The following is a 26,767-nucleotide window of genomic DNA, read 5'->3' as shown; positions in this document are numbered from 1 at the left end:
AAATACATGGAGCTAGTTAGGACCGATAAGGCACCGCAGCGGTTTGTTATTATGGATTGACAAAGACTAGAATATAAATTGGTTCCATGCACTTTGGATATGAATTCTTCAAATAAATACGATGAGGGAAAAGCAACACTTATGAGCACTAACTGCAACAATAAACCTCCTGTTCTGGAGATAAAAATCCTTCTACTTGTTTTCCTGATAGACATTTTATTAAAAAACAATTAGAAGAACGAATGAAAACAATTCTGTCAAACTAAGCTGCTATAAAGATACAAATAGTTGGAACAAATTAAATCCCAAAAGACTTTGTTCAAGCTTTATTAAAAAAAAAGAAAAACAAGACTCGTCAGACATGGAGATAGAGTGAGTTGAGCCGATCTGTTAACTGATCCGAGGAGTGTTTTTGAGTGAAGACACTCCAAAACCAGAATTTCGAAATCACTGCATTCATAAATATCTACAAAAACAGACTTAACCAATATATATAACATATACATAAAACATAAAAAAACATAACCGGGTGACCATTCACACATTCAGACTGGAGTCTTTTGGACCATAAAAAATGATTTTTCCTAACTTTCTATATGTCAGAAAGCTCCCCAAACCTAACAGTGTACTCTCTCCCAGCTGGCATCTAGTCTTCTACACTCAGACACATTTTTCATTGTGTTTGCCTTCAGAACAGTGGCTGATGTGTGATGATGACATTGTAATGAAGCGATTAAGTGATGTTTCATTGGCTGTATAGAATCTCACATTTCTTTAACACATTCAGCATATTTTTGAGTGTTTTTGAGGCTTGCGGCTGATGTCTGAGGGTAAAAACAGGGCAAAAATGAGAGGGCTGAAAATGAGACGGAAAAAGGGAGGGGGGGGGGGATTGTCCAAAACTGCATTATGTACGTTGTGGGTCAGGATTCGGCTGGTGAAGGCTGGCTCGGTGCCCCGTTGCGGGTGCGGAGCTGAGACTGGGCGATGTCAGCCAGGGCACTCTGGATCTTCTCCAGCAGCATATTGCCGCGGTAAACCACCTCCTCCAGACGGGCTGCTGCCTCGTGGTTCTCCTCCTCCAGCTGCCGCAGACTGGCCGCCTGGTGAGGTCACAGCAGGTCAGATTCATTCACAATGAAAGGCGGCGGTATTTTCTGTCTTTTTGTGAATCAAATGACTGATGTGTTTTTTTTTTATGCAAATCAAGTTGTGATGCAAACAAGTCTTTAAAAATGAGCAACCTACAAGCAAACAAAATGCAAAGTACAGTCACCTCTCACACTAATCCAAAGAGGCAACAACTTAATTTTTATGACAAGGTTCGGTGATTGATGACCTTACATAATGCCCTGGTGACAACAGACATTATGAACAGAGCCAAACTCTATGTTAAATCTTTAATAATAATAATAATAATAATAATAATAATAATAATGAACCTTAGCACATGAAACCAAAACTAAAGCACCACATACCACTAGAATTATGTGACAAAATAAAGTAACCTTTTCACTCTGCTACTCTGTTATACTGGTCAGTAGTTTGTGTGTTCAAGACAACGCTGCCAGTTAGTTGTAACTGACTGATGACAGACTGATGGCTCAAGATGGAACCCCCCCCCCAAAGAAAAGATAAATGAAACCTATGTGAGGGAAGTGATACAGAGGTGTGCTCAGTCTCTTGGGATGTTCCCCTGCAGCTGATAACGTCACTGATTAAATATTGTTTTGACACAGTTAACTTGTGAAGAGTCTGTGGATCTTTCTCTTTCTTTCTCCTATTTCTTCTAATAGGAGGGTTTACACTGCACAGTTGCTGTGTATTTCTCCATCTGTCTATAGTGCTTATGAGCTCCAGTAATGCAGAGGCACTGGCTCTGTTAAGTGACATTTTTAATTACTATAATTTAAGTTCTTATTCATTGTACTTTCTACCTCTTTCAGTACTCCGTTCTTTTATATTTATGTTGGACAGAGCTTCAAACATCTTGTGCTTCCAGAATCCTCATTTTACTTTTAATTTCAAGAGGAGACCAGCAGCAACATTGTTGACCTTTCCGCTCTCTCTCGTGTAAAGATAAACAAGTGACAGAATTCTACACTCTTTGCGTCTCTGATACAGGCGGGATCTCTTCTTATAAAGGCGGTTATGAGAACATTAAGAGAAGGATTAGCTCAAAAATGCAATATTAAAAAGATGTTTGTGTTGGAAAGGGTCATTTGCAGCACAGTATGATGCACTCCTCCATCAAACTTCCCATTCTTAACTTTTGAGTGATGTAAACTAGAACTGAACTTAAGAGGAAATAATCAGTGTCATCTTTATATACTGATACTTAAAAGGACACCTTTTGGAACCTGTGGATTTTAGTTAATGAAAAACTGGTGTTAACTTTCAATCTAGTGACAAAAACAGAGCTCAAAATATACATGGGAAGTCATGCTCTACCCTTATGGTCATTCCAGATATACATCTGGTCGCTCACTCCTATCACTTGCATTATTTATTACCTAGTAACCCACAGGGATCGTTTAAGCGAATATAACCTTCTATTTTCAGGAAAGGAATCAACACAGAAACATCAGCAACCCTTCCTCTCCTTTTCCATTGTAGACAAAATAAGAAATTAACTTAAAGCAGCTCACTCAACATGAAAACTTTAAACCTAATAAATAAAGAGAAATATTACTACTACTGGGTTTCAATAATAAAAATGTTTATCCAAGAGCATATTAGCAGTATCTAGGCCTCTTCTAATAAGTATCCAGCAGAGAGCCCTGGAAACAGAGTACAGTCATGTGGTTGTTTGTTTTATACCCATGATCAGACATCATTTTCTTTATCTGAATTGTCAATGCTGAAAGCAGCTGTACAAGCGTTCAAATGGCTCCCTCTGCTGACTGAAACCAGGAATACCAACTGGCCTTCTGTTTGTGTTTGTCCCCCTTTTTAGGAGCAGAATCTGTAACTGAAACGCGCCTCTGAAAGGTACTTGCGAATGTGCTGACCTGCAGAGCTGCCGTGGACTCCTCACTGGGCAGAGAGTCGATTAGTACATCCACATCTTTAGCTGTTCTGGCGATCAGGGCTGCAAATAGCTGGGCATATTCTAGATGGAGGTAAAAAGAAAAGAAAAAAAGTTTTTAAGTTTTTAATGTTGAACGAAACAGATTTCTCTATCCTGTAAGTCATTAACAAACAGATAAGACAGATGATATTAAGAGACATAAATACATGTGGAAAGAAGACAGCAACAATGCTTAGTGGTTACAGAGTGAACTGTGCAAAGGGAGGGATGTATCTATATTTTTTTCTGTCGCAACACTAACTCCAATATCTAAAGATACAGTATTGTAGCCGGATAAAAAAACGAGTTGCTGTTTTGTTTCACTTTATTACTCATTATTACAGTATTTGTATATGTGCAGTGATTCAGAGGGCTGAAACCAGGCTAAGAGTATTGACCAATACCAAGAACTGAAACTAATTGGGATCATTCTCATGTGTATAGTCACATAAAGCTGTAACTTCAGTTTTTGAGTAACTAGTGGGACATTTACAGTTACAAACCTTGTTTTTTAGACTATGAAATGTTTAAATATTGTTAAAATTATACTGTTAAAAATTGCCTTGTTGCGAATGATGAATGTAACTGGGATTTTGTGTGTTATTATGGATTAGTCACATCCGGTAACATCCTATCAATTGAATAAGGTCAATATTGGATTGGTACATCAATAATTTGAGTGTTGAGAGGCAAGATATATTACAGGAGAAGATGGAGAAGTAAATAACAAAGACGAGGGTTTCAAATAAGAACAAATAAAGCACCTTCAGTTGGGTTCGCTGGCTGATCTTTGTTGATAGCCGTCTGGATGTTACTGAAGGAGGCAGGGGGCGCACACTGTTGCAGCACGCCGATGGCATTACAAAACTGATCTGCAAGCTGGACACATAAAACAATAGCATTTCACTTTCGGGTTAAGCAGGAAGGTACTTGTTGACAGTGCCAGCCGGCGACCTGTTTGCTACTACGAGTCACTTTGATATTCCCCTGTTTAACACTGCAATACTGTAGCAGGCGTTTCTGTGTGCGATATAACGTTAACCAGAACCTGACTTATTCGTGATTCAGGCCCCTGGTCGTTAGCTACCACTGATAAAGCAATGTTTACAAACATACTCAAACATTTGGGCCACTGCTTCACAATGGCTACACCTTTAAATTATTTTGAAACAGTCAAAATATTGTTATTTTTCATCAGTTATCGTTTTAAAAACTCCAAAATGTGTCTTACCGAATTGACAGCGTCTTGGAGCTGTGTTAGTCTGTCCGCCATATTTTCTGTAATTTAACAAATCCCGCTGTCGCGAGAATGTCCTCATATCATACAATCTCGCGTGATTGGACGGTACTTTGAAAGCGTCTAAATTAGCTGTAGCCACTGAAATGATCTCACTGACTGCAAACAAGTTAAGTGTTTAAATCAGCGAGTTTATATCTGCTGACATCTCCTTGCGTTTTAAAAGAGAACAGAGCTTAATCAGAACCTCTACTTGCTGCTTCTTGTTGAGGACTAATTAACCTGCAGCTAATGTCAGCTACCAAACATCAACAGGAAGTAAGGGACTAGCTAAATTCAGATGTCTTGCACTTCGGTTTCTTCAGGTAAGTTATTACAGTTTTTTTTATTATTTATTTCCCTACGTTAATTTGGAAGAACTATTTTGAATGCCACCCTGTCAGTTGGACCAAAAGGCTTATAGTAAGAGTGGATTTGCATGACAGCTTTAGTGTGGTTAGTAACTCAGCTAAGTTAATAAGTTAGCAAAGATTTCATGCTAACGTTACTGGCAATATCAGATTACTCCTAGCCTTTTAAAAGAAACAGAAAAAATAGTGCTTTTACGTTTACTACAGCTACGATACATATGGCGTACCAGCAGCTAAATATATCACTACAACAAAGTAACGTTAATATTAGCTTGAGTTGAGCGAATTAGCTGACAGCAGCTGTCATTCAAGGTGTGACCAGGAGAAGAGGGATGGGGTTGGCAACGACCCAAGTACACTGTGTTTTTGGTTAGTTGTGTCTTTTTACTTTGTTTTGGTCATGGTCCTGAGCAACTGATGTTAGTTTTATTTACTTTTGGGACACAATCTAGAGATGGACACATGGGGTGCTCAGTTTCTGTAGGTAGGTAGGTTTATTGTAACAATATAACAAGTTATAGAGTGAAATTATTGTAACTCCCTTCTGCTACATAGCAGACAATTGATAAAGAATCAATTATGAAAAATGGTAAACAGAAACTATCATCACTGGAGCAGTGCTGAGGATGAATTAGAGTTTAAGAGTCTGATAACTTGGGGGGGAAAAGCTGCTCTGCAGTCTGGTGGTGTGGCAGCAGTTAGTGTCACTCTTTACATCATCTCGGAAAGCGGTGTACAGAATAGCTTGATAAGGCATAATGTTGGATTATTTTAGATATTATTTATCACCTATAGGACATTAAATTGATTAGTCTGTGGGCTAACCAGGTATTTACTACATTGAAATACCTCCCATCTCTAAATGACAACACTTTCCAGTTATAAAGAAAGGTGCCCACTCTTCTCTATCAAAACTAGACTGCTGTTGTCATTAAACCGTCTTGTGATGACGGCTTGTATTTCCTCAGGCATGAACTGTACCTTAGAGAAGGTCCTGGCAGATGCCAAATCGTTAGTGGAAAGGCTTCGTAACCATGACAACGCTGCTGAGATGTTAATCGAACAGACAACATCGCTCAACAAGCGAGTGGAGGCCATGAAGCAGGTATGGTATCTCAAAGTTTTGGTGCAAATTAAATATGATATGTTATTTTTATATATGCTTTATTACAAAATGACCAAAAGCTATATCTGAGTAGAGTGAAACTTAAAATATGTTTTTATTTAAAAAGCCAGCAATAATGATTCTGGCTCAGCACTGCTTTCCAGCTATGAGGTGTTCAACATTTTAGACCTTTCAGTTGTTTAAGGGGAGTTGGTTTGGTTATCTCTTGTTGGCAGTACCAGGAGGAGATTGACTCACTGAACCAGGTTGCACGACATCGTCCCCGTTCTAGTTTGGTCCTGGGAATCCAACAGGAAAACCGTCAGATCAGAGAACTCCAGCAGGAGAACAAAGGTAGACGGTTCATTTGTAATTGTTCTTTAATGTTTATCGTATGGTTGGATGGCTGTATTGTGGTTTTAAGGAAAACATGACAAAGGAAATAGGTATTTGTTTCATCATGCAATTTATTAAGCGGACTCCTGTTGGACACAACCATACCTAATAGTTTATTTTGGTAAAATAATGTGGTTGCAAATCGCAGCAATGCAACATGAAGCTGTGTTCACTTTTCCTGCAGAGCTACGGACGTCGTTGGAGGAACATCAGTCTGCGTTAGAGCTCATCATGACCAAATACAGGGAGCAGGTGTTCAGGCTCCTCATGGCCAGCAAGAGGGACGACCCAACCATCGTGACCCAGCTGAAGGAGCAGCACACCACGGTCAGTGAGGCCCACTTGTTCCTTTAAATGCCTCATAATTTTGGGAGCACCAGTTATTACACGACTCTTTCTGTCCTCGAACTTTTCCCCTTGATTGTAAACTGGAAAGAAACTTGTCAGCTGTCTTACATGCAAAGGCATAAAATCACTTAGTTATTATGTATTTATCAATTTCTACTGCCCTTTGTTCTTATTTGTTCTTCGCCTTTTTGCAGGAAATGCAAGCCCACATAGACAAGATCAATGAGATGGCCTCCGTGATGAGGAAGGCGATAGAGGTGGATGATGGACGGACATGTGAAGACGAGGAGAGGATTAAACAGCTAGAGGTAAAAGCAAATGTGCTACCCTGTTCCACATGTACTTCTAACAATTCCAAACACACAGGACGCTATTTGTCCCAATACAATTCTGGTGCAGGGTACGGACTGTCTCAAATCAAAACATGAGAGGAAAATAGTAAGCAGTTGTAGAAGTTGTTTGTTTGTTTATTATGACACGCCACATTTGATAGACATCTGTTAGTTGTGGCTAGCTAACATGACACCTGGGCCCAATCTCCACCCTGAATCCTCAGAGTTAGTTGACGACATCACTTTTTCAATGCTTTAGTTCGAGAGGCTGCAAGGGCCTGAAATGGTATATTGGGACAGCACTTTGCTACATATCACGTAACCTTGACAACGGCACCCCCAAATGTGGGATTGGGACTTTTTCTTTTTGTGTGTTTTACTTTCTTCACGGCCGAGGCACTGAAGGGGCTGACTGTCTGATTTGAACCTATTCCAGGCTCCTGTCTTACAGAGAGGTCGAGGTCATTTTCAAATAATCAGTTTACTTGTTTTTTCATCAAAACAGCAGCATACCCTTACATGTAAACTTTTCTTGTAGTTTCACCTTCCATGTTTGCTTTTTTTAACGCTGCCGGGCTTCCCCTGGTAACCCCGTGTTTAACGTCACAACGCTATAAACTGTGGGTTATTCCCCCAGGCAAAGAGTGCAGAGGTGTGGATTTACGGAAAGTGTGCATGAAGGGCTCAGGGTGTTTGTGGGAGAGCCCTCATGTACCTTACGATTCGACAGCGGGACAATCCTAAACCCTTGCGGACTTCCCAGCAACGCCCCGAAAAGTGTGTAAGTAAGAGTGTGGAGATTAGGATTCAGCCATGATTTTGCAGTAAGAATGAGCAGCTATAGTAGCAGTAATAACGCTAGCCGAGAGTGCACAAACTAGTGAGAAAGTTGTGACTAAGACCTTAATATCACAGAAGCCCCCTCTTTGTATATACAGTATATTAGTAACATTCGCATGTCTGAGTGCCTGATGTTTTACATTAGTGCAGAAGCATATCACTATACTATTTCCGTACAGGATTTAATTATTTATCAGTCACGCACGAAATCACAAAATTTTTACACATCTGTTTTGCGATTTGTTTTTCAAAAACATGATACATTTTCCATCCAACCGCATTAGTCGGCCTTCTCTCGCTGTCACCAAATCGCACAGTAAAACTCTAAATGCATGCCTGATAACCTTTGCAGTATTCATCAATTTGCCATAAACAATGCAAAAACAGTGAGTTGTCTGTCTTTCTTTCTCACCAACTTCTATTCACCACCTTATTAAAATCCAGAACTCTGACCATATCACTAGATACCTCTAGCTTTTCTGCACTCTGAGCTGACAGGGAGGTTTCCTTCTTGGGATATTCAACATTTTCCATGTATTACTTTCACGATTTTGTGCAGTTTCAGGCACAAAAATAATCTCTCTTGTTTACCTCATAAGCGCTCGTTTTTTCTGGTTTGTTTTCTACCCCCTGCACGTCTCATACGGTGTTGTTTCTTGGAAACCCGTCTATATGAGTAACCATAATTTCAGATATGTGCAAGGCTGATGGTGCATATGGTGACGCGGTTGATTTGGAGCCACCAACATGCAAATATTCCTGATGCAGCATTAAATGAAAAGCCGGGTGGTAACACATTAGTAGTAATAGCAGACTTTCTGGCAGCGGTGGTATTATTTCATATGAATGTATGGCTGTACACTTGTGTTTCTGTGTTTTAGATGGAGAACTGTGGACTCCGAGAGCTGCTGGGAATCAGTCGCGAGGCTTTCCTGATTCTGAAAAGAGAAGACACATCTGAGAGTACATCACTGTCGCCATTACTGACCAGTGCTGACGTCAGCTTGCGAAAGAGTTAGAGAGCTCACGGGGACTGACCAACCCCCTCCCCCTACCGCTGCCACTACTGTGTACAGTGTGTACAGTCTTTGCCACATACCACTTCACCTGTCACCCAACAGATTCCTCGATCCTCTCCTTCCTCTTTTCTCCTGGAGCATTTTCAGCTCAGTGCTCCAGAGGCTCCTCCCTGTCCAGTGATTCAGGCACAAGCAATGTGCGTACATCTTTCTCGTTTTTTTGTTGGTACTTCTGTTATGTAATTCTGTAATTTTGCCAGCATATATGGGTCTGTGGTGTCTGCAAGGTTTTAATGTGTGAATGAGTAAAAGAAGAGCTTGAGTTGAAATAAATCTATAAACTGAGGTTGTCTCTGCTGGGTTGTTATGGACTGAATTTTACTTCAAATGTAGCATAGATTCCCATTTTTACTGTTTCTGTTTGGGTGACCTGTGCGGACCCACAACTTCTCTCTTTTGCTATTCATGTTATTGTACATCAGCAGTTTAAAAGCAGGAATAGAAACATTTTTACCCATTTACACAACATTTTTAGAACACACAGGATATGCTGTAATATCCAACTACCCCTTCTGCTGCAGAGCTGCACCAAGCCAGAGATGTAGCGCTGGAAATCATTCCTCCCACAGTATGGTGCCTTTCAGTAACTGAAAAACACTTCTGTGAATGAAACAAACCAACTACCGCAGTATTTTTACTGCTTTAAAATAATTTTGTGAACATAATTAAAAAGTGCTTGTTAGTATAAATTACTTTGATGTTATTGTGATGTAAGCCAGCAAGGCTGTGCAGTGAAAATACCTCACCTCCCAACACCTTAAGAGACGCACTGGTGACCGACGCTAGTGTCCATGGGTTTTAGCCTCCTCGTCAGCGTGTCTGCCTCCCGTACCCGAGGTCTCCAGTTCGAGTCAGGACCGTGCAGTACGTTTTCGGGATCAGCCGGTTGCATTATGATTGGTCATGGTCAGTGGTGGGAGAAGTATTCAGATCCTTTTACTTAAGTAAAAGTAGCGATATCACACTGAGACAATACTACAAGTCCTGCATTCAAAACTTACTTAAGTAAAAGTATTATCCGCAAAATGCACTTATAGTAAAAGTACTGATGATGTAAATGATCCCTGTCAGTGTTTGATTATTATGTTTTTGGATTAAAGATAGGTAGATACTTTTTTGTGCAATTTATCACATGAGATATTTGGCAAACAATCAAGGGAGGCAACAGGATTAATATTCCTGCTGCATTAATGTGTACGTATCATAATTATAATTAATTTATATAGTATTGGGTAGTTTAATCTACAGCAATGAATCATATTTTATAAGATCATCATATTTTTGTATCACTGTCCTGTGAGAAGCATTTATCTCAGAAAAGCAGTCCTTTTTCCAGCTGATCAAACGTCGGTTTTAATAGTCTATTTAGATGAAGAAGTAGGATCATTTTCTCAACCCTTCGTTCTTCAGTTTATCAGGAAAAAAAATCACCACATTTGGAGATACATGATTTTCACTGGACAGGAAAGGTATGAAAAATTGTAATCTAAAAATAACAAGTAATTAAAGCTGTCAGACAAATGCAGTGGAGTACAATATTTGCCTCTGAGATGTAGTGGAGAAGAAATATATAGTAGAACACAGTAGAAATTTGTACTTAAGTACAGTTACAGTAGATGAGTAAATGGTACTTCCACCACTGGCTATGGTCCAAAAGAAGATGTTAGTAAAGAGCACCCACTCTGCCACTATTACCAAGATCCACAAACAATTTTAAAGCATTTGTCTGTGATGGGGGGGGGGAGCTATCGCGGGACCGAGGGCGCGATTCTCGGAGCGGAAGAATCTTTCAGTCGTCGGAGCGGCAGAGGCTGAAGGCTGTCCTCAATCTCAGTTTGTTCAAGCATGTCACTTTTGCGTTTGCAGGGACCTTCACCACCCAAACACAGAAGACTGCGAGGTTACCAATGATTTTGCTGACCGGCAGATAGAAGCGGTTGGTTGTCATATAAGCGAAGCAGAGGAAAATGTGTCGTCGGAGTTGCTGCCCGCTGCTGCTGCTGCTGCTGCTGGTTCCCCTCGTTCAAGCTCAAGTGGAAAGTGAGTTACTTGCAATTTGATATGCATTTACTTTTCAACCTTAGCAACATTATCTAGCTTTCTTTAAAACGGATAAGAAGCGGGTTTCATATTAGCTATCTTAAGAAGGTTAAAGGTCGCGTGTGGTTCCTTGATACTAACTTACTGTTTCAAAATCACTGAAGTGTCACTCTGCCAAACCAGTAATTGACGAACCATTGTCTGACGCTAGCTAGCAGTGAAGCGGTTTATTTTCTGAATTGAATCGATTAGTTTGTATGTGAGGCTTGTGAAGAGGGTTTATCTTTTACACATGTATGAACAGGGTGTATACTAACATTAGTGTAAGGAGATATTGTGTCACAGAGCAATGCGAACCACCAAATGTTTATAATGTTCCTGCAACTCCCGTATAGGGATGTTCAGAGAATATCATCGTTTTAATTTCATGTTTAGCCAATTTACTACTAACGTCTATTAAAAGTTCAGCCAACACTGCAAATGAGTTGAGAGCTTTGTATCCAAACAAATGGTGGAGAAGTGAAAAAAGATTGGGGTAGTGAAATCAAGTTGAGTGAGAGTATTCACCCCGAGAGCTAAATAAACACGTTGCCTTAGCTGAATAACATTTATAGCAAGTTGAGATGAAATAACAAGCAGACATGTGTAAATCAAAGATTTCTGCACCTAATTTTCGTTTTGTCTGCCCAGAAAAGCTTCTGACATTGCATTTAGCCCCTTACTAACTTTAAATAAGGCAGACAAAAATATTGACCAGTGAAAAGAATAAATAAATGTGCGAGGTAATTGGATCTGAATTGATATTTCAGTGTGTCTTTCCATAGTCCACATCATGCCATAGGTGCACACAGAGTGGTGGATATCTCAAGTTTAATAAAAAGTCAGTCGTGTGTGTGTGTGTGTGTGTGTGTGTGTGTGTGTGTGTGTGTGTTTATTATATATATATATATATATATATATATCTATATATATATATATATATATAATAAACACATTTTTCACGCATTCTCATGTCACAAGGCAGCAGGTCCTTCCTGACTTGGAGTCTGACCTGCAAACAGTCGTTATAGATAAGGCAGTGTGTGCAACCTGCAACAACATCTACGGAGCTTTAGTCTTCATACTTGACATTCTTCCTGTCTGTATGGGGGACAAACGTCATGTCTCGCACATCAGCAGCAAACATAAAAATGCAACAGGACCGTACATATGATCCAAGATGTATAGTTGGATGGTTACAGGCAGTCGCAAGTGCAAAGATCGGTTCTTCTAGCTATTTCGAAGAGGTCATAAGTCATGCTGAACCAAGTGCTGTGCACATTACTAATAAAGACCACCAACATTAGAAGCAGCTCTAAGCAAACTCTTTCTCAAACTTTGAGGACCACCGAAATCAATCAGAGGGATCTGTAAAAGAGAAAAAAAGTGAGACAGTCTCACAGTGATACGAGTTAAGAAATAGTCCTCAGCCCTATCTGCATGCTATCAGTGAGGAAAATATCTTCCAGATTTCCATTAACGTTAAAGTCATTTTGAGACATTTGCTTAGATGAACCGTGATGTTTACTATTGAGAGATGTTTTAGAATGACGCTTTCAGTTTCACAACTACTGCAACATCGCTTGCACCAGATTTTATTTACTTATGGGTCAAGCTCAGTCTGCTTGTCAGGTCTAACTAGGCCGTTGCTGTTGCGGCGTAAACATTTAAAGTGTTCATGGTATTATAAGTGTCCACACATTCCACTCAGATAGTAAATGTTTTACTTCCATCCAGAGTTGATTCATTATTACAGTTTAATTAAAATAGAGAAGATGTAAGTGAATGATCAGAGGAAGATATGCTTTATTGGCCAGTCCAAAGGTTTTTACATTTACTCATTTGGCAGACGCTTTTATCCAAAGCGACTTACATTTGAGGAACAACATACAAGCATCAACAGAGCATCAACTACAGATCTACAACTGACAATACATACTAGTAAGAGCAGCAATAAATACTAGTAAGAGCTAACAGTACATATCACATCAATGGGGTAGATACCTAGGAAAGGAAGTAAGAGTTAACAAAAAGTGCAATCAATACAAGATCATTGTAGGGGATAGAAGAAGAAGAGCACAGGAAGTGCATGTTAGAGGTGTTATAAAAGGAAGTGTTCTCGGAAGAGATGAGTTTTCAAGAGCATCTTGAAGTTAGAGAGGGACGCCCCTGCTCTGATGGCATGTGGTAGCTCGTTCCACCATCATGGTGTCACAGATGAGAATAGCCGGGACTGGGATTGCTTTGTGTGAAGGGATGGCAGAGCGTTCGTTGGAGGAGCGTAGCGGCTGAGAAGGAACCTAAGTTTGTATTATGGAGTTTAGGTAGATGGGTGCAGACCCAGTAGTCACTCTGTATGCAAGCATTAGTGACTTGAATTTGATTCTGGAGGCCACGGGGAGCCAGTGGAGGTCACTGAGTAATGGAGTTACATGAATCCTTTTGGCCCAAGTTTCTCACCACCTTGGTTGGAGTGATGGTTGCGGAGTCAATTTGTAGTTTGATGTTATGGTGGATAGATTGCTTGGCTGGAATGACCAAGAGTTCAGTCTTAGAGAGGTTTAGTTGAAGGTGGCAAGCCTTCATCCATGCAGATATGTCCGAGAGACAGTCCGTGATCCGCGCCGAGACAGTGGGATCGCCTGGCGGGAAGGATAGGTAGAGTTGCGTGTCGTCTGCGTAGCAGTGGTAAGAGAAGCCGTGCAAGCGAATGATCGGCCCCAGTGAGGTGGTGTAAATTGAGAAGAGAAGGGGCCCAAGCACTGAGTCTTGGGGTACCCCTGTGGCGAGGCAGTGGGAGGAGGATAATTGTCCTTGCCACAAAACATTGTAGGAACGCCCCGAGAGGTAGGATTCGAACCACAGGAGTGCTTTACTCGAGATGCCCATTGCTGAGAGAGCGGATAGCAGGATCCTGTGGTTGACTGTGTCAAAGGCAGCTGATAGGTCAAGCAGGATAAGAACTGAGGATTGGGCTGCAGCTTTAGCTGACCTTAGGGCTTCTGTTACAGACAGAAGAGCCGTTTTAGTAGAGTGGGCACTCTTAAAATAAGACTGATATGGATCTAGGAGGTCATTCCCTGAGAGGAATTCTGAGACCTGTTTGAATACTGCCTGTTCAATAGTTTTGGATAAAAAAGGTAGAAGAGACACTGGTCGATAGTTCTCAACTTGAGTTGGGTCAAGTGACGGCTTTTTGAGCAAGGGTGTAACCCGAGCCCTTTTGAAAGTGGTCGGGAAGGTTCCTGAAGCCAGAGAAGTATTTATCACATGAGTGATTATTGGGACCACGGTAGGAGATATGGCATGGAGGAGATTCGTATGAATCGGGTTCAGTGGGCATGTAGTTGGACGGCTACGGGTCAAGAGTTCTGATACTTCGCTCTTTGTGAGAGGAATAAACGAGGAGAGTGAACAACCACTGACCTGGAAGGGCAGGGGAAAAGATGTAGTAGGACTGCTACAATGGTTGAGTTTGAGTGTTTCAAAGAATTGGCTGGTTATAGCCTCCACTTTGCCTGCGAAGAAGGCAGCAAAGTTATCAGCAGACAAGTTTGTGGGTGGTGGAGGTGGAGGAGGCTTTAGTAGCGCTTTAAAAGTGGAAAATAATTTCCTTGAGTCAGTGGCACTGCTTATTCTGTCATTATAGAACGCAGTTTTGGCAGCACTGATGCTTGTTGAGAAGGAGAATAGGAGCAATTGATAGCCCTTAAGGTCGGCGGGGTCTTTGGTTTTCGCCATTTTCTTTCAGCCGCTCTGAGATCAGTACGGAGCCCACGGATGGTATCAGTTAGCTTTGGGTGGGGCTGGTTTGGGCGAGCAGGCTTGGTGGATAGAGGACACAGGCTATCCAGGCACGAGCTTAGTGTAAAGGACAGAGATTGCGTGGCATCATTGACCTCAAGTGAGGTAAATGTGTTGAGGGTAGGTAGAGCGGAAGCTTTTTAGATTAAACCTGAAGACAATGTTTGAGAGTACATAGGACTAACAAATAACTTTCAGTCACTGAATGTTACAATTGTATTATAATTTTTATATATATATAATTTATTTTATTTATTTTACGCAATTATTTTATGTTACTCACTTAGTGTCCCATCATTGTCTCAACGCTGTCACATTGGGGAATATATGCTCGGCAACAGTATTGCTTGTCGACTCAAACATGTATGAACTTACTTGCGATATATGTGATCAAAGAATAACAAGCCTTATGGAGAGCATATAGTATCCTATACTGCCTGAGCCTATACAGTGAAGGGTTCATGGTAACACTGTAGAAGAGCTCACTGCAACCAATCCACTACAATATACTGACTTTTCCCTCTCTGTCACAGACCGGGTGATTTTCCTGCCAGGAACTTTCCAGAACGTGAGCATGTCCCAGAATGAGACGGTGCAGGCCGTGGTGTCGAGGATTCCCCCAGAGGTCGCTTTCGTCACTCTGCAGTTGCATACGCAGCACCGCAACGCCACGCTCTCCTACACCAGGGTGAGAAAGTGCTGACCTGTCTCACAGTCCTTAAACCTCTATTTTCATAGCGTTAAACTACCAACAGTGGGCTGGATGTGGTGATCCTGATCGTGGTTGCTTTATGAATATTCCGTTTCCTCTTTTCAGCTTTGACTACTGCAGTAGCAACTGTGACAAAGGTATCTGGACAAGACACAGACTGACAGTCCTTAGAATATTATACTGAAATCATATGAGGAGCTGTGACTCCCTGTAGTCTTTTTATCAGCATGTGGTTGCTAGACGACCAAAAGAGACTACAGGAAGTGAAGAAATAGTTCAGCATGTAACCCTGCATATAACCAAAATGTGTTATTCTCACACACTTTTTTTTACGAATTAAAATATAACTGAGATATAACGTGTTAGTTAGTGAGCTGTAGAGGTGCCAGTAGGCAAATATTGTTACCTTTAAACAGAGCCAGGCTAACTGTTTCCAGTCTTTATACTATGCTCAACCAGGTTCTTGCGCCAAATACATATTTAACGGAAAAGTGTCAACGTTGTCAAATAGCATTTCCTAAAATGTCAAACTATTCCTTTAAGCTCACTTGAAAGTCTAAACCCACAGGAATATTAAAGGAGTATTATTCAGGGATAAATTGATAAATTAAGTTTCTCAGCTTTAATTTTATAGAGCACATACTGTGTGCAAGGGGGAGAAGTGTGCTTCAGTAGAATCAAACGTCCCGCCAGTGAAGTCGTGAAGGCCAGGGCTCGCCCTGTAGCAGCAGAGAGGCTGGTCAGGTGGAGCGCCAAAGTTGACAGATGAAGAATTAGGGGCAAAGACCCCATCATAATCCCGGTTTATAGCTTCAAATATGTTCGACCAGAGTTTTATCAACTTGGGACACGTTTCCTTATTTTAAGATGAAGGGCCTCATGTTTCTCCCCAGATTTCTGTTAGTTGCTAGGTCAGTGGTTCTCAAACTGTGGTGCGGGCCCCCTTGGAAGGGCATAGAACCAGGTGAAAAATATGGAGTGGGACTTAAAAAAAAACAAAAAAAAACACTTGTTTGATACTATTGTGTTGACCTGAATCATTTTTTAAAATTTCAATTGAATTCAACCTTTTGATATTTGTTGCTCCACCGTTTCAGTTAATAATTGATAGGAATTCAATCCATGTAGTGGGAGGGGCTTGAACTTTTTTTTTTAAATGGGGGTCATGATGGAATTTGATCCACTGCTGTAGGTAAATATTTGTTTGTCTGGAGGCTGGTGGATTATAGCAGTGAACAGAAAGTTTCCAGGGAAGGTTCTGTGAAAACTTGATGGGATTTGTGGGATCAGCAGCTGAGAAGGCTGGAGCAGGGACAACAAGAGTTTGAGATGTATAATGTTCTGTTAAATCAGCAAATCCAATCAGTGAAATTGTAAAAATGCAAACCAGTTATAAAGTTATGCTTCATACTGTATAAACATTCAGTTAGTTCTCCCTCTGATTAATGAATGAGGCTTTGTGAGCGATGTCGTCTGACCCACTGGGAGAAGCGGCAGTCAGCTGATTCTCAGTCGCCTGGTCATAAGCGGCAGACCAGGCGGCCCCTAGGGAAAACCTTCTGGCGTCAGTCCCAGAAGTCTAAGGGGACAGCTCGGTTTGGGTCCATGATGCACAGGCAGGCAGATAGCCTAATTTAGTTTAGCTTTATTTTTGCCGGTGATGGAAACAGCAGAAAGCTAGAGAAAGGAAAACAAATCCATGTGAGTTTCTCAGTGGCAAAAAATGTCTCCTTGAAAAAGAAGAGGCCGGTTTCACACAAATGAACGTCACAGCTTGGCATGCAGCAGATCACTAGCACCAAAGCTAAAGGTCAGAGCTACAAAGGAAGTTCACAGAGAAAATGTTTCAGTTATAGTGTTATCTGTCTTTAACAAATTTCCTTTGATGTTTTATCACTCTCACTTTGTGTGGTAAACCACATGATCCTTTTTTATAATTGTTTTTATTTATTTTATTGCAGCCCATGCTGGCTGGTGATTTCTTCTCCCAGTTAACCACCACACTCACCAGTTTCTCTACACAAGAGGATTTTCCTGTTGGTGGTAGTGGTCATATTAACCTGTGAACCATTTACACACTTTTGTAATGGGGTTTGAAGTTGCTCACCCCTCAGTGTTGTTTCAGATACATTCTGCGAACACCACATCGAGCGGAGTATCTGTGCTCACTCCAGCACTGTCTGAACAAGACAGTTGTGTCATATAATGGTGTTATTGTATTAGCAGTAGGACTGAGAGTCAGACTTTGTGGGTAGTACAGGGCTTCCACGCTGCCAGGCTCGTCGCACAACAGTAATTCATTCTTCTCTCACTGAAAACATCGCAAAGCAATTAGCATGTACCCTGAAAATGTTCCCTTGCCCTCTGTCACACAATCACAATTCTGACTTTGACACAATTCCATGTAACAGTTGTTCCATGGGACTCACCGTTTAGCAACAATGTCCTGTCCTGGGTTTGTATCAGGCCACGAAATACCCCTCTGTCTCTCGAACCCTTTCCCAAATCTTATCTGTCTTTGAGATGGCATGATGGGGCAAATACAGAGTCTGTGAAAGCATGCAAAGCAGGAAAACCACAACTTTTGTACACAAGTTTTGATATGTCACACTTGTGTGATATTTCCATCGAAAGCAAAATACAGTACAAACGTGGTGTTACCTGTAAAGATGCACTATTGTACCAGGTTAGAAAACACTTGCTTTCACACTTTCTATAATGTCAACAAGTGAAAACCTGGTCTTCGTTAGTATTTCCAATGTTTGTTCCAGAGCGTGGTCTTTAAGCTTAAAAGCATGACTTATTGATTTTACATTCAGATTTTGTAACGCTTTCCCCTTAAAACCCTGGCCTCGCCCTCAGCCAGCCCCTGCTTGTGTTTGGATTCGCTCTGCTTCTGCCTCAGACTGGGTGCTTGAACTGTTGCTTGAACTGTTGCTTGAACTGATTTCCTGTGCTACAGCTTCAGCCCTTCTCGTGCTCTGGCTGCTTCTCTGCGCTTGTTAAACATCAGCTCTCAGTTTTTACGCAATAACCCTGTCAAAATCTGTTTGAATGCGAGGGCAGGGTTTTGAGGGAAAGTGTTACGCAGTCATGCTGTCAAACTGAAAGACCACGCTCTTGAATAAAGATAGGAGGTAGTTTACCAGTTGTCACACACTTCAGTGATATTAATTACGTTTAATTTTGACTGAAACAGTTGGCCACTGTAGTTTTTAGCAAACATTACTCAAACAGGAGTAAATGCATCTGTTAGGGTCTATTTTCAGCTGTGGATTTATATGCATTTGGCTACTTGCAATAAACTGCACTACCCATGTTTTTTTTAAAGGCAGTGATTTTAAAGATATCTGTTGACAAAAATAAAACGTATTAAATGTCACCTGACGTATACCTTTTAAAGTATATGTGAACTCTTATTTGAAATTCTACCGAACACACAGGCACGAGCATTTTGTTGACCTTTTGGTCACCACAGTCATAAGCTCATCCATTTAAAGATTTCACTGCCTTAAGAGTGCAGTGAATCCTAATCCACAGCAGGTGACGTGTGCTGCAGGTTATGACACAGTAATCCACGAAACAAAGAACCAAGTGTGTTTTAGATGTTTTTTAAAGGAGAACATATTTTTATATATTATTGCTGGCACGTGATCGTCTCATCCTCAGTCTGTATACAGTGTAGCCAGACCGTATTTTCATATGTTGCTCGTCTTCAGCCCATTTGTCAGTTATGTTCCACTGTGGAGTTTAGTCAGTCACCTACTGGTTTGAGGGACACATTTGGAGATAGTTCTGTTCTTCAATCTCTATAAGAACATGAGTCTGCGTCTAGAGTCCTCAAAGCTCAACATGAACAAAACCAATAGTGAAGTGACACCGTTTCAAGTCGTCAGATTGTTATTAAAATCAGGGGATAACCTAGCCTTCTCTTGTCAGAATGGATATGGGTTTAAGTCCTGATTATACAGGATTGCCAAGGGTTGGGGTAGTTGGGTTTTAGCCATGCTAGCTGCATGTAGGCTGTAGGTCCATCTACCATTTTTGTTCAGATATTTATGGTCCTCAGAGGAAAAGGCCTACTGACTTTTCCACTAGCGCCACCATGAGGTTGACATTTATGGTTTTGAGTGAAATTCGTTGATCCCTTTAATTTAATAATGTGTCTACATTCAGGCTCACATTGCTGCTAACATGGCCTTAGACTCTCCGTCTTGTTTTCTTGCAGTTTTTAAAAGTGATATTGGTTTTATTTGCTTTTGCATATTGTTTGTGCATCTGCTGACAGCATGATATTTCTGCTTGGCTCAGATCCCAGACCCGGGTCTCTCTCTGACAGCAGTGGACTCGGGGCTCCTGTCTGCTCTCGAACCGGGCCAAACATCCCTTTCCTTGTTCCTGTCTTCTCCTGATGTTGACACTGTGGCGGGCACTGGGGTCATCCTCTCATTCTCCAGCACCGGTACGTCCTCTCTTCTCTAATTTATTTCATTCAGCCGGAGCCGTTGTTTATGAAAACTGTTGCAGCAAAACCAAAGCACGGCAACTTTCACCACAAGCTATAAAAACTCGTCCATCGTGGTTTTGAGTTGAGGAAGCTCATGCAGACCACGTGCTTGCATTGATTGTGCATGGTTACTCATATGCCTTCCTAGTGTGTTGAAACACAATTTACATCATCCTGACATGGCAAGGTGCCACTAAGCTTTAAGGGTTTTTTTGTCTTCTGTTGGCCTAACATGCCTGACACAGCATCTAATAATGATTTGGTTCTCTTTTAGATCCAGTCCCTGGAGCTTGTAACATGGAGTTTAACCTGGACATTGACCCAAACGTCTATATCCACTACAACCTCTATGAGACCACGATCCGTTTTGCACCAGCAAACTTAGGATATGACAGGTACCACACCGGACGGACGGGCATTGTCTGCTCAACTTCTTGTTCAGCTGTAGGCGGCAGCAGCAGCTTATCTGTCAGGACCTGTTGTCAAACCGCCTCACTGTTTATTTTCCTTTGAAATGATCGTGTGCTCTCTCGCTCTCACTAACACACACACACACACACACACACACACACACACACACACACACACACACACACACACACACATACATACAGAGCCGCCCCTCCTCCTCCGCTGTGGCTGCTACTGATACAGCACTCGCTTCATTTTCACAAGAATGTCTGTTATATTCGTTGGGGCAGAGAAACAGAGGATCGTTGTCATTACTCACCAGTATGTAGCAGCACAGACTTTAGTGTTTTTAAAACCCTAGTTAGGTTTAGTTTATCTGAATGGTTCGTGCTTTTGAGGAAGAAACCGTTTCAGCATGTGTGCTCGTAGTTTTCAGTTCTCTATCACAGTTGCTGTTGTGGTTTCGCCACAAGGAATATCTTGAGGGATTGTGTCATGGTAGCCCACTGCCAATGAAAACCAGTTGTTCTTCACTGGATTAAAATAGCAGTCAGATAACGTAAGACTTTTTTGTGACACCAATGACAGCAACCGTCGGGAGTAACTTTGCTAAATGCAGAGGAACGATGCCAAGAACAGCTTCATAGATCAGTTTGTACCACTGAGGTCCAGCTGCGGCGTTTGTAGTTAAACTTCCTAAAGGGAAACTAAAATGTTTTACCAAAGATTTAATACTTATTTTTATTTTTATTTTATTTGCTTTCTTTGTGCAATATGTTGCGTCTTATGATAAAAGTGTAACTTCTACCCCTTCAGTACATGCATGTGTGGGTACTGAATACTGCTATCAAAGCTAAATCTCTGGTGGTCAGCGTTCACACAGTGCAACAGTTAACCACAGACTTGCAAAGAATGACATTACATAAGTACCAACAACCAAAAGTTTCAGTTTTTGTGTCCTCACACCAACCCACTCTCTTTCTCTCTCTGCCTGTTCAGCGTGTCGGTTAAATGACATTTAAACATTTCCGTGTATCATAGAGACATTTATTTATCAGTACTGTTGCTATCTCACTGAGTTTTCCTCTTTGCTCTGTTGAAGTGCACGTGAGCAAGTCGAGCCTTTCACTGACTGTCTGCCCTGACTGTCCTTGTTCTCTGTGTCAGGGGAGAAACTCCTCCAGCCTGCGACACATCGACAGAAACCAACACTCGCTGGCGGCTGCAGTACGACATCTACCAGTACTTCCTGCCTGAGAATGACCTATCAGAGCGCAGCCTGTTCAGTGGCATTCAGGCCGTGGCCGACACCAAGGGCATGATGGAGAACGGCAAACAAGTGGGGCGCTGAGTACATGATCATTTACTTGGGAAAATGTTTTTTAAGTACTAATGTTACCACGTTCAGCTTCTAAATATGAAACTTCATAAGAACTACAAACGTGTATTGTTACACATTGATTCCCTGCTTCTGTCTCCCCGCAGGTCATGACGCTGTTATCTTCAGATAAGAGCGAGGCGATGTTTAACTCCATCCCCGGTCAGGGCGTCATCTACTCAGTCATCGTCAGAGACCCGCTATTGAACACCTCGGCCTCCTACGTACCCGTCCACACATACGCCTGCAGCTTTGCTTCCACTTTGGACGGCTGCGATACTCTCGGTGTGTGGTTCAGAACGTGTTGCTTTCAAGACCTGTCACTGGTTTATTATTCCATCACTTGTAATCTTGCATTTGTTGGATGTATTCATTATTTTTGCTTTCATCCTTCATGAAAATATACAGTTTGGGAAATAAGCTGTCCAGAGAACGGTTAGCCTAGCTTAGCATAAAGACTGGGAACAGGGGGAAACGGCTCATTATTCTGATTAGCTGCAACACTGCTTTGTAAAAAAACAAGATTTTAAAATTAAACAGTTGCAAACTGCATCTAACACGTTTTTTTGTAGTGTTCATGAGTCATGTGACCTTTTTTTTTGTCCTCCTCATGTAATTTTCAGGAAGGATATCTACAAAGGTTTTCTTCACCATCGCTGGCCTGGCAGGCCTGTTTGTCTGCTTCTTTGGGCATCGATTCTTCAAATGTGGTGAGTAGTTTGTAGAATTCAGATCAGACACTCAGCTCTTTGGTTGCAGCGGCGGCGGCCTGCCCCTCATGTGGTCTCCCTCGCATGTGATGCAGAAATGCGTTGAAAAACTAAACCCATGACTGTGGCATGCCACTGCTGCCAGGAGCTGTGATGAATCTGAAAGTGACAGCGTGAGAGAATGTCCTACAGTGTGTTTTCCTATTAAAGAAAACTCTTTATTCTCTGTTTCTGTCCCTCTGCCATGCAGAGTTGTTTTGCATGGGATTTAGCTTCGCAGCGTTTTTCTTCTTTGTGCTGATCACAAGGACTACAGATCTGGACTATGACAGTGAGTGTTTTTTTTTTTTTTCTTTCCCCCACTTTGATCATTTGCAGGCTTCAGAAGATCATTACTGTTTAACACTGTTAAAGCTGCAATGTGTAGAGTTAGAAAATGTCTGAATTTGGTGTCCCCTACATTTTCCCCACACTGTAAAACCCCTTCTGATTGTTCTGTGTTTGTCTCGCCACAGTCTGTTTGGCCGTGTCGGTGGTGATCGGCGTTGTGGGCGGGGTCCTCCTGGTGATGAGCTGGTGGCGTTTCGGTTCTGTCATGGCCTGCATCGTCGTGGTTGGTCTGATGCTTGGATTCCTTGTCGCCTCCACTGTTCTCTTCACTCCTCTCGGTAGGACAAAAACCGCTATCCAGTCCCCTGGTCAATCATTTTTATTTTTATAATTTCAGTGGCTCTTACATACTTAAGAGAGTCATGGTTAAGGAGCTTCCTAACTTGTCCTAAAATGCCTAAATGTTGGTATATATAATACATATTCAGAATGTTCCATATGTGTTTCTGTGTGTTGTGGTCTTCCTTCAGGTGACCTCAGTGTATTCAGGCGTTCAGATGTGGTTTTCTGGGTGACCTTCTGCTGCATCATGCTCATCGTTCCGCTCTTCTTCATGCGTTGGCCCAGAGAGGTAACAGATTTAACTGTCACCGCAGTATGTGTAGCATTAAAGCTCTTTACTTTGGCGTCATCTAGTGTTAGCATCAGGAATGACACCGTAATGGGCAGCGCACTGAGGCATTTGAGAAATGGTTTAGTCACACAGTGACTCAGGTTCATGAAAATGAAACTTGAAACACAGAAGAAATAACAAGACGTGAGTGCCCAAAACATAATCACAAGACAGGTCAGATACAAGCTACATGTCTCTAATGACATCTATAATGACTTTTTAATTTAAAAGAAATAGCCGACAGTTTGGGAAATAAGCATTTTCTCCTTCTTCTTGAGAGTTACGTGAGAAGATTGATACCATTCACATGTCATAAGGCTGCGTCCAGATAACGTTTAGCCTAGCTTAGCATAAAGACTGGGAACATGGGGAAACGGCTCACTATTCTGATTAGAATAGTGGCTCACACAGCGACTCCCGCATAGAGACGCCACAAAAGCAGTCAAATTTTATTTGTATCACCTTTTAACTTAAGAAAAAGAAAGATATGAATACAAAGTGTAAGTGTTGGGCACTTCCTTTCTTTATAACATTACAGCATTTGCTGCCATATTTCTACCATTAAAAACCGCCATGTTCCTGCCACCGCTCGACTACATTACAGCATTTGCTGCCATATTTCTACCATTAATCCCTCACCTAACACAGCCCAGGCTTGTCTCCTCCTCGATTAGTGCATCCGAAAGCACAACAACCATTCAGCATTTTGGCAACGTAAAAGTAACAAACTCAAAATAACAGTGTATCAAGTGTTGCCTGGTTGGCAGGCAGTGGAAAAAAATTTTTTGCCCTCCAAGGGAGCCTTTTCTTTGGAATGTGACGCCACGTGAAAACTATGAATTTCTTGTCTGTTTCTATTTCACTGGTTGCCTGGCAACCTCACAGTGAGGACAAGACACCAGGAAGTCACAGCACCAACCCAAGAAATGGTTACAGCTCGTAACTCCCTGTAAAAAAGCACAAATTGTTGTGTTTATATTTCTAAATGAATTGTTTCCCAGCTTTAGTCCTTAAACCAGATACAATTAACTTAATTTGTATGTTTTGTTGTAGTGCTCCCTTACTTGTCCTCAGTGTCCATTTGAATATGTTCATTGAGAAAAATTGCAGACATGGACAAAAAAAATCAGGATATTGTCATATTTTGAAATATTTGCCCATAAATTGCCAATAATTCTGTATTTTGTTGTTTCACCAGTGATCCTTTACAGCAAACTCAATACCTAATCTAAATTTAAAAAGTAAGAATAAAGAACGATGTCTTTCTCAGTGTCTCAAAGTGGTGTATTTTTTTTGTGTGTGTTTCTTTGGTATCAGGGAAACATCATCACGTGCGGTGTTGTCGGTGCGTACGCTGTAGTTCTGGCTGTCAACGCCTACATTTACACCAGCCTCTCCTACATCACGCTGAACATCCTCAAACGCTTCCTCAACAACAACTTCAGTGCAGTGTTCACTGACGTGCCCTTCCAAACCATCGGTGAGTTCACATCTGAAATCATATACCAAGCTCACACACTTTGGTCTCATCTTAACGCAATCTCGCCTCTTCCTCTCCTCTCATTTAGACTACATCATGATCACGGTGTGGGTGGTGCTCGGCGCCGGCGGCATCGTCCTGCAGCTGTACCGTGAGCGCTCCCGGCCGTTCTTCCCGCCCAGCCCGTATCTCATGTGGCTGCAGGAACGCGAGCGCCGCAAGACCAACGTCCTCGACCCGAGCCACCACTTCCCCCCGCTGCCCGACCGCCTCCTGGCCTGGGTGCAGCAGCTCACCAGGCGGACAGAACCAGCCGGAGAACACACTCCTCTGCTCCTGTAAACTTCAGACACCCTGACCACCTCCGTCTGAAAGCAGATTATCTGAACCAGGGAGGGAAAATGCATTTTTCACCTGTGGAGACTCAGACTGCCAAGTTTCAAGGAAGCCGGGGCGATATTAGTGATCAAGAGAAGTAGTGTTCCTCATAACTGGTGCTGGAACTTCAGTCCAGATGACCGGATTGGAAGACGGTCTCAGTAGAAATGCAGGATAAGTGATACCAAGAGGGATTCTATCACTGACACTCTTCAGGTGGATTTTCAGTTTAAAAATCTCAACAAAACGAGAAAGAAAAAAAGTTTTTTGTACAAAGACTGACGGCACTTTTGTTCAACACTGAAAAGACATTTTAACAGTCTGAAACTAGTCAAGAAAAACTAAAGAACTGCCTTTGAATGTCTTTTATAATAACTAAAATGTAGCTGATATTTTATGGTGTCTGTTGCTTCTTCTCTTTTTACATTTTGCACTAAAGTCACAATCTAAATGTCTGGTATCTACTTCTTCACTCAGAACGCTGTGTTTTTGTAGTTTGATTTTAAATTTACACACTCAGGCCAGACATTTACTAAAAATACCTTGTACCTTTTTTAAAGTTGATTTCAAACTTGAAATAGATCGAAAATGTAAACGATAAAGTTTGTGTGGTGATGTCATGGTTCAGTCTGAACTCTAAATGTGCCACTTCTCCCTGGAGGTTTTAGGTTCAGTCATTATGGTCAGTAAACTGGCATAAACGACACGTGACACTGAACAAAAACTGACCGTAAGTAAAGATACACAATATTGCACAGTTTTTATGTTTTTAGCCTTTACAGAAAATAAGAAAAAAACATGCAGCTCTCCCTCTCTGCATTCACTGTCACAACAGACGTTTTAACCTCTAGCTTACTTGTGTGTGTCGTTAATTGGACTAAACTCGTCAGTCCCAGTCTTTTTGTAATTTGCACACTGAATTTTATTATATTTGATTTTTCGGGCTGTAACAGTGCTGATTAATGAGCTGTCAATCTGTGAATATGTTTAAATGTGCCATGACTTTTCTCAGGGTTTCACGCTCTACTATCCGTCCGTATTTTATTTAGCCACTGAGCTGAACCTTCTGGCCTTGTGACTTTTTAAATAAAATGCAAAACCATATGCAGAAATGTCTATGAAAGAGGTCAATTGTAATTTAACATTTTTTGATATTAAATGAATGCCTATAAAAGCTTTCTGTATCTTGGTTATGCTATAATGTAGATGGTATATACTGTATATACATGTTTAATTTTGCTGCACTAAAAGGTACTTCAAGATGCCTCACAGCAAAACAATGTTACAAAAAATTCCAATTTATTATAATAAGCAGTTACAATAAACTAATAAAAAAATTTGGCCAGTAATAAAGATGAGGCCATGTTACAAATCACAATGAATGTACAGTATAGTCAGTGTTCTGAATCCGTTTTCTTACAAGCTGTATAAACTAATTTTTGGCCACTTGAGTACAGGGAGCTGTAAAAAACAAAAATACCAGATCTA

At 41.3% G+C, this 26,767-nt stretch overlaps 3 protein-coding genes across 3 annotated transcripts; 2 read left to right on the top strand and 1 right to left on the bottom strand.

The window, feature by feature from the left end:
• Positions 1 to 311: 311 nt before the first annotated feature.
• Positions 312 to 4,452, bottom strand: med21 (mediator complex subunit 21). Its single transcript, XM_046072413.1, has 4 exons — positions 4,302 to 4,452; positions 3,835 to 3,949; positions 3,012 to 3,112; positions 312 to 1,103 (listed from the first exon to the last, which is right to left on the bottom strand). Exons 1-4 carry the CDS (start codon positions 4,341 to 4,343, stop codon positions 924 to 926), a joined length of 438 nt encoding a protein of 145 aa, XP_045928369.1. The 5' UTR covers positions 4,344 to 4,452; the 3' UTR covers positions 312 to 923.
• Positions 4,414 to 9,102, top strand: fgfr1op2 (FGFR1 oncogene partner 2). The gene is made up of 6 exons (XM_046072412.1): positions 4,414 to 4,672; positions 5,686 to 5,822; positions 6,059 to 6,176; positions 6,403 to 6,545; positions 6,761 to 6,874; positions 8,620 to 9,102. The coding sequence occupies exons 1-6, from the start codon at positions 4,648 to 4,650 to the stop codon at positions 8,755 to 8,757; spliced, it is 675 nt and encodes a 224-aa protein (XP_045928368.1). The 5' UTR covers positions 4,414 to 4,647; the 3' UTR covers positions 8,758 to 9,102.
• Positions 9,103 to 10,586: 1,484 nt separating this feature from the next.
• tm7sf3 (transmembrane 7 superfamily member 3) lies at positions 10,587 to 26,453 on the top strand. The gene is made up of 12 exons (XM_046071928.1): positions 10,587 to 10,857; positions 15,234 to 15,388; positions 19,724 to 19,874; positions 20,194 to 20,314; positions 21,498 to 21,669; positions 21,816 to 21,993; positions 22,332 to 22,418; positions 22,669 to 22,749; positions 22,934 to 23,086; positions 23,279 to 23,379; positions 24,739 to 24,901; positions 24,990 to 26,453. Exons 1-12 carry the CDS (start codon positions 10,785 to 10,787, stop codon positions 25,241 to 25,243), a joined length of 1,689 nt encoding a protein of 562 aa, XP_045927884.1. The 5' UTR covers positions 10,587 to 10,784; the 3' UTR covers positions 25,244 to 26,453.
• The last annotated feature ends 314 nt before the right edge of the window (positions 26,454 to 26,767 follow it).

The sequence above is a fragment of the Micropterus dolomieu genome, linkage group LG16 (assembly GCF_021292245.1).
Source record: "Micropterus dolomieu isolate WLL.071019.BEF.003 ecotype Adirondacks linkage group LG16, ASM2129224v1, whole genome shotgun sequence".
In the NCBI taxonomy this organism is placed as follows: Eukaryota; Metazoa; Chordata; class Actinopteri; order Centrarchiformes; family Centrarchidae; genus Micropterus; species Micropterus dolomieu.
This window is presented reverse-complemented; position numbering and strand designations above follow the sequence as displayed.